This window comes from Glycine max, chromosome 1 (genome assembly GCF_000004515.6).
Source record: "Glycine max cultivar Williams 82 chromosome 1, Glycine_max_v4.0, whole genome shotgun sequence".
Taxonomy (NCBI): Eukaryota; Viridiplantae; Streptophyta; class Magnoliopsida; order Fabales; family Fabaceae; genus Glycine; species Glycine max.
The window spans coordinates 33786708-33800859 of record NC_016088.4 but is presented as its reverse complement, the minus strand read 5'-3'; the positions used below and the strand labels follow the sequence as shown (position 1 = coordinate 33800859).

General features: G+C 33.8%; 1 protein-coding gene across 1 annotated transcript; it reads right to left on the bottom strand.

Annotated features, from left to right (window-relative positions):
• Positions 1-466: 466 nt before the first annotated feature.
• On the bottom strand, positions 467-8959 carry LOC100797537 (uracil phosphoribosyltransferase-like). The gene is made up of 12 exons (NM_001255335.3): positions 8756-8959; positions 8456-8548; positions 7566-7644; positions 6407-6465; positions 4554-4631; positions 4161-4242; positions 3825-3873; positions 3560-3621; positions 2052-2119; positions 1636-1691; positions 1516-1563; positions 467-809 (listed from the first exon to the last, which is right to left on the bottom strand). The coding sequence occupies exons 1-12, from the start codon at positions 8882-8884 to the stop codon at positions 752-754; spliced, it is 861 nt and encodes a 286-aa protein (NP_001242264.2). The 5' UTR covers positions 8885-8959; the 3' UTR covers positions 467-751.
• Positions 8960-14152: the final 5193 nt, after the last annotated feature.

The following is a 14152-nucleotide window of genomic DNA, read 5'->3' as shown; positions in this document are numbered from 1 at the left end:
AATATAAAATTTTTAAAAGTAACTTATCATTCTAAAAAATTTAGAAGCCAAATAATACCAAATACTTCTGTAATCATATTTACAAGGACAAAAACATTTAAACCTAACATATAGTTTGGGCAAATGCTTTTGGATCACGTAGAAAAACTTGCCCGAAGATTTCAAAAAGAACAAATGGCCAGACTCCAGATGTTTCAAGCAAATTAATCTACGAGTGTTTGGCTTAGCACTCTTTCGGATCTAACGCGTTTTGCATGCTGCAAATTCTATTTGATAAATAAAAAAGATTTAAATATATTTGTAATCACTCAACGTTGGGAGTATATAACTTTTAGTCCCCCAAATTAAAACTTAAACAATTTTTTAAAAATGTTTTTTAGTCCCTTCCGCAGTCAATAATAAAAAATTGTGCGTTTAAACTGCCAAAAGTTAACCCGAAGACTAAAAACAACAAATTTTAATTTGAGAACTAAAAAAGACTCATCCCAAATTTAAGGAACTAAAAATATATTTAAGCCATAAAGAAAAACAATTTGAATTGACATGCTAGTCAGTTTTACGTTAGGAGTTTGAACTTATAACACCTATGTAATTCATAATAATAATGACCAATACCTATGTAATTGTAACCCGAAAGGGTGCCACTGATCAAGGCTTCAGTATCCATCCGAAGAAATAGACAAATTTTGGGCCTCAAAAATTGAAAAATATGGCACCCAAGGGAGAGGAGATGAGGTATTTCATATATTTTTCATGTATCTGTACCAAAGCTGCGGTCCCCAGCATCTCCAAGGCCAGGAATTATGAACCTAAACACAGAAATAAAAATACATTAACAATGCTACAACTCTATAAATTAGCTGACTCAATAATTAAATAAATAAATAAACTATGGGTCTTACTTACCAGATGACACTGGTTAAGGAATTAAAAAAAAAATTATTGCTGAAATCATAGGAAAACACAACAAAGATCATGACAGTACAATTTTATGCATTCTAATAAACTTTTTTACTTTAAGTTCCTTAACCAAGACACTGGTTAACATTTGCCTTAAACTATTTATTTGGTGTCTATAGTTATCTCCATTTAAGTTTTAGTCTCATGAAAAACTGTAGCAGTCCCTACACATACATAAAAAGTTAACGCCCGCTTAATTTTGTTTTCGTTTCGTGTTTTCATTTTCTGTTTTCACTTTTAATTTACAAAACTGCTACTACCTTGTTTTCAACCTGCTTTCTTTTTTCAATTCAAAGATTTGTACAGAAAACATTGGAAATAAAAAAAATAAAAAAGAAAAGTTATTTTCACTGTTTCCTACACAATTTTTTTCAAAATAGAGAAAACATTTAAAACAAGGTAGAAATTTTGTAAATTAAAAGTGAACAGAAAATGAAAACAAAAGGGAACAGGGCATTTTGGTCCAAAATTGCAACACCAAAATAACATTTTTGGCGATAGAGACAGAATGACTAGTTTAACCATAAATAAATTGTAATATCGTGGAACACCAACCCTTTTTCATTAACTTCGGGGTCAATTATTCCAGTATACACATGAAGCCTGCAAAAATGTCATAATTAGAATCTATTGCTTGAAAGAAAGTGAAGAAATTTGAAGTTCTGTTAAAATTACCCAGGGAACTGTTCGCTCAGCTTTTGAAGAGCTGGAGGGGCAGAGACAGCAGATATCTGCAATGTCATGTATCCATTAAAAATATATTTAATTTAATATTTAATTATTACATGACCTACTACAGTTTCTCTATGGTCGAATCAATGAACTGTAAATTAGTATTTTTATTCGTACAATGAACGATTCGGTTTAAAACATTGATTTCAGTAATAATATTAAATTTTTTTTACCTAATATGCTGCATGCATAATGTAGATGACATAATGCATAAAGAACAGACTTCAGTTATGTAGTTGTTGCCAGAGTTAACTAATTAATCAAGCACAGGAAGAGAAATATGTTTGGCTTACAATTAACAGAATTCTGGTAACAAAAGAAATCTAGCTTCTGAATATAAACAGATTACTATTCCTTACCACTTTAATCTGCTTGTTGCCAACTCCACGTTCCTTTAAGAGGCTCACAGCTGCCACTATAGTGCCACCTGCAATTCTTACAAAATATTAATATGAAACACGTAAAATTGATGCACAAGTCATTTTCTTTTTGTTTTTGTATATGACCGAGATTAATCCTTTGGTCGGGGGTGGTGGTTGGGTAAAATTCTCTCCAATGTTGCAACTTCAGAATTCGAACTCGACATTGCAGGTAAAGTTCGTCTAGGGTTTCAGTCTACTTCTGTTGGACTCAAGAAATAAACACACTAAATTCTGAATAAAGATAGAAATAATCTGGTTTAAGCCAGATTTCATTACAGAATAACAATATGATACCTTAATTGCTTTTTACAAATCTGCAACACAACTTATATCACCATTAACTGTAATATCATAATCATAACCTATACTGCCTAATTCGAAAATAATATAAAAACAACTGCCAAATAACTTCCTAATACAGAATTATGACTGCCTAAATGGCTAAATCAGATTTTGGCCCATCAACATCCACTGTGATCAACCACTGCTGGGTTATGCAAAGATGTCATTGATTTCACTAGGGAGTCCAAAAGGAAAATGCTTTCTGAACAAAAACTGAACATCTAAAGTTGCCCTATTGATTTTTGAGATGCATGTTGATGAAAAAAGATTACAAGTGAGAGATATTTTCTTATGTTCAAATAATGGAATTGTGTCCAAAATTCACTAACCTAAATAATTCCCAGCCATTATTAGTTCATAATGATTGAAATTTTCAGGCAAAATTTATTCAGCCTTCAGTGTCTAAGCCTGTGACTTGAACCTACACTAAGGTTCACAACACAATTTTCATAAGAATCTGGGAGAACCACATCACAAAAGCTAGCAATTGTAGTTGGAGAGCCCAAGGCCTTATAAGTTCCACACTAGAATCCTATACTTCCAATGTGGAACTCAAGTTCCAATTAGCATACCTTTGCAATTGGATCCAAACAAATTCCAAAGCTAACATGCCACCCAATCCATATACAGCTCTAGTTTGTAAATAATGGCATGCTCGTACTCGTAACCATGAAAAGGACAACACAACTCAATTCAATGTAAAATATAAACTCTGCCCATGTTTTTCATATCTAGTCCCAAGCTCGGGTTAAGGAGGAGGGTTGTGTTAGTCCCTTGGCAACCAACATAAAACCTGCTGTTATACCAAACACGAGATCCCAGATATATGCAATTATGACACCACTACATATAAAATGTTTATTTGAGTCTACATATTAGACACATATGCACATAACAAAGAACTTGCATTTCGTGAGATGACGAAGACCAGCAAAGGTTCAGCCACCACGCACTGGTGAGCAGCTATGTTCTGAAACTTACTAACCAACATAAGTACTAAAGAAATTCATAACATTACAAAGACACAGATCAAAAGACTCCAGTGTAGTGATGATGATCATGAGATGAGAACAAAAGCTCAAACATGAGCAGACTATACATACCTGTCGCCAGCATAGGATCAACCACAAAAACTTTCGATCCTTCTGGAAATTTCTCGGGTAACCTGAAAATAAAAAATATAGGTGCAATATGTAACAAAAGGTGCTCTAGCATTTGGTAGAACAACCGAAAAGCAAAAGAAGCAATGGGGATTCTTTGTGGAACTCATCTCTATCTCCAACAAGCCGTGCTAGAATCAGAAGGCAGAAGGGAAAAGAAAATAATGGACAAAAAAGCATATTTCTCTTGCAAATATAAAGTTCTTACTTGTTCAAATATATAGTTGGCTGAAGAGTTTCCTCATCTCTGCTTATTCCTTTTCAAAGAAGCATAAAAATATAATTATCAATCAACTTAAGGAACAGACAAGAAATATACTCTAGTTTTGAAAATGTTTATCCCAGAATTTACAATCTTTAAACAAGTAATTATCTTATTAACATGAATTATTGACAATATTATATACAAATATGCAAAACCAGATTTTTGTTTTCTCCAAGTAAGTTTGTTGAGTGTGGCTCATAAGTCTAGGTTCCCAAATTACAAAATACGCAACATATGTATCCTCTAGTTTTCATTATCTACCAGTAGCAGTATCATTACCTAAATGATATGTTTTTATTGCAGGCAAGATCGATGATGCATGTTCAGCTAGAGCAAGGCCTGCTCTCAGGATTGGAATTACCTGCAAAACTAGTAAATGATTCAGGCAATAGATTGCAGAAAGACAATACATAACATAACCACAGCAATAACACCACAAAAGGGCTTAGGTTTGAATAAAAATGATCGACATGTTAACAGCACCAAAGGAATACTGTAAATATGAGCATGGTTTTGGCTAAAGAAATTGCATCCCTAAAATGCACACAGTATATGTAAAAAATAAAACTAAAAAAAACTAAAAATCTCCTGTAATATGTAATTATAGCGCCACAAGAACTCCTGCAAACACTTGATTCTAATCAAACATATTGAAAGTCATATGCTACTTACAGCCACAGGCTCCCTGGGATCAATGAGTTCCACAGAGGCTACACCCATTGGTGATTGAATCTCTCCAGAAACAGTTGGCTATAAACATTGAAAGCAAAGCAGATAAGAGAAAAAGTGTAAATCCAAGAGCATGTGTGACAATGGGAGGTAGACAAAATTATTACATGGGAATAAAAACATCAAAATCTTTCAACTGTTAATCAGTGACAAGTTCCAGATTCAGGCACTAGCATGAAAAGTATGCCTCAGGTTCAAGAATCAAACTGCCTTAGATTTTTGGAAAATTTTTGAATAAAGGGCTGAAATGCATTCTTCATGAGGAGTTCTCGGCTGAATAAACCATTGTAGCAAGATTACTTTTTCTAGAGATTTTGGTGCCCTCAAAGCCTATTATCATACATAAGCTAAACTAATTCTGCTGCCTAACAAGGTATTGTTCAAGGCAACCCAACCAGGAACCTATTTATTTAACCCTTAAAACATGACCCATGAGGCTACAAGCAGTGTTATCAAATATAGAGTACATTTAAGCTTTCCAAACAAAAGGGTCAGTTTCAATAAATTTACCAAGAAAGCAGTTATAAGAGGAAAAAAATAAGGAAGTAAAATGACTTAAAATTTTCTTATAAACTAATATTAACTTCTTTATTAACCTCTAGTTTTAGATAAGTTAGATGAGAGAACTTCAAAAAATTTAAAGTGAATAAGTTGATTTTAACTAAGGAGAGAATTTTTATTCATTTTGCTTCCTTATTTTCTCCTAAAGGTGTTGTTTAAGAAGTTTATCCAAACTAACCCTTAATGTCTTTGTTTCTCTTACACTTTTCAGTCTCTTTTCTGTTTCTAAACTAATTTTTGTTTGTCTTCTATTTGTTTCCATTAATCATTGTCTTATTTTATTTCATATTTATTTATTTCTCTTGATTTCAAGTAAATTTTGAATTTGAATTTCAACTTGGTTAGTCTCTGTTACTGAATAGATCCCTTTTTTATTTTTTATAATACAGCTTATCTTGATTCATATACAACTTGCTTTATACACACACACACACACACACAACACAATCCACCATAAGGCATAGCGATTTTTTAACTTTTTGTGATGCACACTATTCATGATTGATAACACCTAGGAAGCATGGACACTTCCAATGAATGGGTCCCACGTTTCCAACACCGACACTCCTTAGACACATGGCGGACATTGTGTTGGACACATTTTTGCAGTGTCCAATTTTCTTTTTTGGGCTTGGACACGCCACAGACACTTCTCCAAACAACTGGACACGCAACAAACACTTCCCTGATTTTTTTTATCAAATTTTTTTAAAAATCAATGTAAAAGATTAGTTACAAAATTTCTTTTAAAAATTAGCCTATTTCGATAACCTCTTTCAAGTAACGTTCTACCTTCTTCTCTTTTCATGTTTGCGGTTTGCCACTAACTTTCCCTTCTCCTTATATCCTAACAATAACCCTAACCCATAAATCTAAGCATTTGTTTGTCCTACCTCAGAAAAAGTGAGGGAGCAATATAATTAGAAGTCTAGAGCAAGGTTGACACATGACATATGTCTCAACTCTCAAGCTTCAATAGACAACTATAGAGAGAACAAAATTTGGACAACTATGCTGGATGCTTGGAAGTAGGAACACAACATAATGTTTACAACCTATTCCCTTTTTGGCTTGATCTCATACAGATGTGAACATAGACCAATTTGTAACACTTTGTGATTATAGAAACAAACAAAAAGATTGCAACAATATAAAATTATATTCTAGGAACAAGAAAAAATCCAAGTCAAAAACATGAGAATTATAGCAGGGAAAACTATCAAATAGCAACTAACCAACCAATCTCTTGAAGCTTCATACATTAGTAGCCTTCCCAACTCAGCCATTGCATTTCCTACAACATTAGAAACTTGAAGAGTCAGTTCTACCTTTTTACTATTAATCCAGAAATTTCATGTCAAGTCTGATTAAGATTAGTTAAACATTGGGGTTAGAAGAAGAAGAAAAAATCAGAATGAGGGGAAATTGGGAAACTTGCTGTGCATTTGGTTATGTTTTCTGTTTTCATTTTTAGTTGATATGTTTTCACTAAAATGCCATATTTTTTTCATTTCGTTTCTCATTTTCAAGAAAGTAAATGATGAAAACAAGATTTGTTGATTTTACCACTTTGTAAATTCAGGAAACAATGAAAATAAAGATGACATTTTGTAATTCATGGTGAAAACATATCTATCATCTGAAAATGAAAACAAAACACAAACCAAATGTATAACCCTTTGAAGTTGAACATATCAATAAATGCAAAATTGATGATGCAACTCACTAGTCTATCTATCCTACTCAAGACTTGATTTTCTTAGGAAAAAGACCACGCTACTCAAAATAAGATTGTGTTTAGATTTCCATTTCAGAGACAACAAACGTCTGTTTGCACTTTCTAAAGCACAAAACAGAGAAGCAACAACATTGTTGGATTGGAAATACTGTGGGTTACGTTCAACTGAACTGTTTCCCAAACACACCCTAAGTTGTCCCAGTTCCAAGTTCCCATCATACTTGATGACACCATTTTTCTTTCATGCTGATTACCAGTAACAACAGATTAGCAGATAATGTGCACCATAAAAGTGAATATTGAAATTTGAAAAACTATCAAGGACACTCTAAATATATCATTCAGATAAGATTGGCTGTTGGAAGTGAAAACAACTAGACATACTCATACATCTTTCCCAACTTAACAATAACAATTGATGGAGCCAGTTGCTCCATCGGAGTCAACAGTTAGCCAAAACTCACAGCCTGATCAAATACAAGCAGCATGCTTTTGTCAAGAAGCTATAATACCATTAAGCATCAAATGGAAAGTAGCTATCTAACTAAAGTGATGAAGCTGTTCATACGTTACATCAATTGTGGTGAACAAAATCAGTTCAAAGTTGACCTCAAATTACAGAATATTGCTAAAAAAACAGAAACTTTGCCACTCACTGAAGATGGGACAAGGAGTTTGCTCATTCCTCAAAACTGAAACCCAGTGCTTGATCAACGGATGAGGAGGCACATACACCTTCAAAAACACAACAAACAGAGAAATCAATCAAACAAAACACCTCAGTAAAATCACCAAAAACACATGCACTCCTTCCATTATTTTTCCCTCAGCAACCAACCAGAGGAAAAACCCTTAAGCCCAGAAGCCAAAACCGCAAAAGGAATCCAAAAAATCCAATACACAGATAAATTGACCAATTAAGCAGTGGCACATAAATCATTAAAAAGAGAATAATTGGCTCTTTTTCTCAAGTTTTTCTCATGAACCAAACACGCCAAAAGTTCATAAACCAAGAAGCCAAAACCATAAGCGGAATAATAATTTTTTTTAAGAAAAAAACTGTCTCCCTTCCCTCCATTTTTCCTTTCTCAGAAACCAAACAAACCAAAAACCCAAAAACCCATAAGCCAAAATCAAAAGAGGAATTAAAAAAATCCAACAAAACCCAGAAGCCAAAACCACAAAAGGAATAATTAATAATTAAAAAAAAAAAATCTTTACAACAGATCATGTAACTAGTTACGCCACCAAAGATAAATTTCCAATAAAAACAAACCTTTGACTCCATTCCCTCCATTTTACTTTCTTAGAAACCAAAACCCCATAAACCCAGAAGCCAAAACCAAAAGAAATAACATCAAAAACAAAAAATCCAAAAAAAGAAAAACGCAAAACCCAATAAACAGATGAACCAACCAACCAAAACCACCATACCACCACAGAGAAATAACCAAAAAAAAAACCCTCTTGCCTCTTTCATCTTTGTCAGACCCAAAATCGACAAACCCATTAAGCAAAAGAGCACAAAAAGGAGAAGGAAACTAACGAGCATTTGGTTCTCAGAGAGAGGCTTCTCCTCCATGGTCATCTGACAGCACACCGCACCACACGTGCGCCGCGGAGCACTGGAATAAGCGATCTGAGCGGAGAAGAAAGCAACAGTGACAACACAACTTATAAAAAGGGTATATAAATAAATATATGTGAGAATCGAATCCAACGTAATAAATGGGAGCAAAGCAACGCAAACAAACCCATTAATATATATAAAAAAAAAAAAACTAATAAATGAAGCACAAAATAAATGGGAAATTAAAAAGATCTAATTTATTATTGGTAGCATTGCCTTTGGTGTTGTGAATGTGAAGAGAGGGGAAAGAGAGAGGCGAGAGGGAGAGTGACATGTGTACGGAATTGGTGCCGCATCGGAGGGGAAAGGGAGATTAAGGTTGAAGTGAATGCGGGAACAAGCCATGTATGAATGATGTATCTATCTAATGTAAATCTTGGTCCGAGGTTGAGCTGTTTGTGTGTGACTGGGGAAGATGATCTGATATGCTAATTTTTAGATCAACGGTTTTTGGGATACACATAGATATATCATACATGGATATGGATACAGGGGATTGCATATGTATGTACCTCATTTCCATTTTTCATGTTCAAATAACATTAGTTTGTTACGAATAATTTAATCTATTTCTGGTTGTGTATATCTTTTATTGAGCTAATTTGTTTAAATTTATATCTTAAAATAAATATTTATTTTAATAAAATAAACAGTTTTATATTTTTTTTAGTATGTTTCTCAAAATTATTTCTATATTAAAAAAATAATTTTTTACTTATTTTAACAAACAAATTATATCTATTTATTAAAAAAGTAGTTATTTAAAAGTTATTTTTTTAAGTTTAAACAAACTTACCTATTATTTTTTATGATATTTCTATATATATTTTTAACTTTCTAGTTATCTTTTGTATTTAAGAGTGTTCATCGGGCACGTATAGGCAGATTCAAGTTCAAAATGGCTCACCCGACGAAATTCAGTCTTTGTTTTCTCTAGATCGAATTCGATTGATTGCTTCTTCGGATAGGGCAATTTTGAATTAGTGGGTTACGGATTTCACCAATTGAGTTTATACAAGTAGAAGATACCAACAGATTAACTTCAAACTCCAATTCACTCTGGCAACTTGAATTCGAAAGCCATCAGAAGGACAAGCGACAAGCGACAAGAGAAACATTCTTTTAGTGGAAATGAGGAATGAGTAAAAGTGCAAAGCAAACACTGGTCTTGCGTAACTAAGTTAAAAAATTAACACACCTAGACCAAGTTTCACCATTTTAGATTTGATTAAAATGAAAAAAAAAAAAAAAAAGAAGCCTATCAATAACACTAAAAGAACACATAATTTCTGCAAAAGTAGCTCACAATCTGAGTCCAAGCAACCCTAATTAGTAGTAGTGTAATGATAAGGGACTATAATACTAAGATAAGGGTATAATAATCAAGAAACAATGTAGAAAGAAAGGACTGTGATGGCTTTGATAGTGGGACAGAAGAAATTGTGGTAATGTCCAAGCACCATTGGTGCCCTCAAATATGCTATGGTAGTCCTAATTTATACGACTTCAATACATTAGTTGGGAGAAGAAAGGGATGAAATTTTGCTCACGTGAGTGACTAACTTAATTTTTAATTCGTTTAAGTGAATTAATCTTAGTTGTTGGATCGATTTAATTGAATGGTTGAGATTTTGTATAAGTTTAAAGACTTATACATGATGTAAACAGATCTTATCCCCTAAACATATATAAGAGAAGATGATTATTATGAGAATGATACTGGGAATGAGGATAAACAGTCTCAATTGTTGGATTTAATTATTAAAGATCAGAATTAAAACACTAAATTAAAATATCACATGCCTTTAATTATACTCACTGATCTCTAATATTCCTAAATTTCCTACTACACGAGCTTCATTGCCCTGCAAAACATATCCTGACATTCATAATCCCAATGTCTGGAGGAGCAACCCCTGCCTTTATGGTGTTAATAAAAAGCAAGCTCCAATTGAAGGTTATTCATACTTTGCTCTCTTAAATCCCAATCTTAGGTTGACTATTAAATTAAATCTCCCAGTTTATGCTTTCTACTTGCATTAATGGACCCCAAAGAACATTGATCAAATCCGCAAAGAGATACTTTCAATCAGCAAAGGGTTCTTAGGTGATAGCAAAATTAATTGTCAAAGAGATACTTTCAATCAGCAAAGGGTTCTTAGGTGATAGCAAAATTATTTGTCTTCTTGAAAATATCAAAGAAAAAACACAGAAAAAGTCCAAGTTTGAAACAACGACTTGGTAATGTATTAGGGAAGTCAATATTCTATTATTCTTGTTATTATGAGAGTTAACTGTATCTCATGATTCTTATTTTAAATATGGTAACAGTCAATTATATTAGAATGATTTGATTGTAGGAATAGATTGTTGAGTTATAGGAGAAGAATCATCTAATTAGAGATATGTATTTGTATATATATTGTCTCTGATTCTGAATGAAAACATAACCAAATTATTTTCATCTTCTCTTTCCATTTTTACATGGCATCAGAGCAATAATGATCTACTCCCTCTCTTTCCCATTTTTTTACCTTTCAAACATTTTTTTGTTTCTAAACCATTATGGCTAACGATGGAAACAAATTTGATTCTAATAGCTCTTACTCTCTTCACCATTTCGATCATCCTAGAATGGTCCCATCAGCACATGTTCAGCACCTTGTGTATGGATTGACTGAATTACAATTACAACAAATTTTATCTATTATGCAGGGCAATGAAGCATCTCAATTAGCTGCTCCCAAGGCAAATAATGTCAATTTTTCTTCAGATTTGCCCGTACCCAAGTTGATAATTGTTAGTGGTGCAACAAATCACCTAACTTCTTCTCCATCTCTACTTGTCAATAGTAAAGAAAACACTTTTTTACCACCAGTTGCTATGCCAAATGGAGATCAAGCTCCAATTATTTCTACTGGAAATTTACCTTTGAGTCCTATTATTTGTTTGAAGAATGTACTTGGGGTATCATCTTGTAAGGTGGATTTGATGTCTGTGAGTCAAGTCACAAGAGAATTAAATTGTTTAGTAACCTTTTTTCCTCAATTATGTATTTTGTAGGATTTGATGACAAGGATGATGATTGATTTGGGTGAACAACGAGATGGACTCTATTACTTGGTTTCAATGAATAAGACACACAAAGTAAATATCATCAAAGTTTTCTCTACTTCAAGCACCTCAAGTATATTGTGGCATAAACGTCTAGGACACTTATCCTCTTCTTGATTAGACTTTATGGCCAAAAACCTCCTTCATTTCCCTTTCAAGCATAATAATGATTGTATTGTTTGTGCTCTTGCAAACAAACTAGGCTCCCTTTTTCCATAAGTTCAATTTCCTCTGATAAACCTTTTGAATTAATACATTGTGATATTTGGGGGCCTTTCAAAGTTCTTTCCCTTTCTAGTGCAAAATATTTTTTTACTACTGTGGATGACTTTTCTCGTTTTACTTGGATTTTTCTAATGCATCATAAAAGTGAGACAAAAAAATTTCTAACTAATTTTTTCTCATATGTGAAAACCCAATTCATTACTACAATAGTAAATATTCGGGTTGACAATGGAGGAGAGTTTTTCTCTATGCGATATTTTTTTTCCCAACAGGGCACTAATTATCAACATTCTTGCATTTACACACCTCAACAAAATGGGGTGGTTGAGCGCAAACATAGACATATCCTTGAGTTAGCCCGAGCTCTTCATTTTCAATCTCATCTACCTTTACACTTTTGGGCAGAATGTATCTCCACTGTTGTTCATATAATTAATAGGTTGCCCACACCTATACTTTCTCACCAAACTCCTTTCGAAAAACTTTATAAAAAAATTCCCTCTTATTCCCACCTTAGAGTTTTCAGATGTTTAGCTTATGCTACAAATGTTCATGTACCCCATAAGTTTGCTCCTCGTGCCACCAAATGTGTTTTTATTGGTTATCTAGTTGGTCAGAAAGCTTACAAATTATATGATACTGAAACCAATAAAGTCTTCACTAGTCGTGATGTTCTTTTCCACGAGGATATTATTCCCTACGAATCCATTTCTCCTTCCCCCAACTAAAACAGATTCTGTCCGACCCATTGATGTCTTAGATTTCTCACCCATCCAGCCAACACATGCAAAATCTAACCCTGCCACTATTGCTTCTCCAACAACCCCTTTGCGTCGTTCTCAAAGAGCTCATGTCCCCCCTGTAGCCTTGAGTGATTATGTTTGTAATCAAGTAAGTTCTCCCGAATCATTGTCATTCTCGTCATCTTTTCCAAGTAAAGGTACTCGATATCCTCTCTGCAATTTTATCTCATATGATTGTTACTCACCACAACATAGATCCTTTATTGCTACTATTACTAATGATGTTGAACCTACATGTTATGAACAAGCTGCTTCCCAATCTCATTGGCAAATAACAATGCAATCTGAGTTGGCTGCTTTACAGGCCAATAATACTTGGTTTCTCACACCTCTCCCTCCTAGAAAGCAAGTTATTGGTTGTCATTGGGTCTACAAAATCAAGCACAAATCAGATGGTTCTCTTGAACGCTATAAAGCACGGTTAGTAGCAAAAGGTTACACACAACTTGAAGGGATTGATTACCATGACACTTTTTCACCTACTACTAAAATGGTTACAATATGTTGTTTATTAGCTTTGACAGCTGCTCAAAATTGGTCACTTCATCAACTTGATGTCCACAATGGATTTCTTCACGAAGATCTTTCTGAAGAAATTTATATGTCTCTTCCTCCTGGTTTTCAGCGACAAGGGGAGAACCTTGTGTGTCGCCTCAACAAATCCTTATATGGATTAAAACAAGCCTCTCACCAATGGTTTGCCAAGTTCTCTACAGCTATTCAAGGTGCTGGATTTATTCAATCAAAAGCAAATTATTTGTTGTTTACATGTAAGAAAGGCAAATCATTTACTACCTTATTGATCTATGTTGATGACATCCTCATAATTGGTAATGATCCCAATGCCATAATTGTTCTTAAAAAGTTTTTGTGTAATCAATTCCGGATTAAAGATTTGGGTGACTTGAAGTATTTTTTGGGCATGGAGGTTTCTTGGTCAAAGAAAGGTATATTCATTTCGCAAAGAAAATATGCTTTGGAAATTCTAAAAGATGGAGGATGTTTAAGAGCTAAGCCTATGAATTTTCCCATGGAGCAAAATGTACTGTCAGATGAAGGAGAATTGTTGAAAGATCCAACCCCATATAGGCGACTTGTAGGACGCCTTATTTATTTGACTGTTACTCGTCCGGATATCACCTACACAATGCACATATTGAGTAGATTCATGCATGCTCCTCACAAACCTCATATGGAAGCTGCCATGCGAATATTGCGGTATCTAAAGAACAATCTAGGTCAAGGTTTATTTTTCTCTTCCCAAAATGATTTATCTTTACGTGCTTTTTGTGATTCAGATTGGGGAGGTTGTCTAATATCCAAAAAATCAACTACAGGGTATTGTGTTTTTTTGGGAACCTCTCTAATTTCTTAGCGAACAAAAAGACAAAAGACAGTTTCTCTATCATCAGCTGAAGCAGAATATAGAGCTATGACAGGCACATGTTGTGAGTTGTCTTGGCTACGTTCA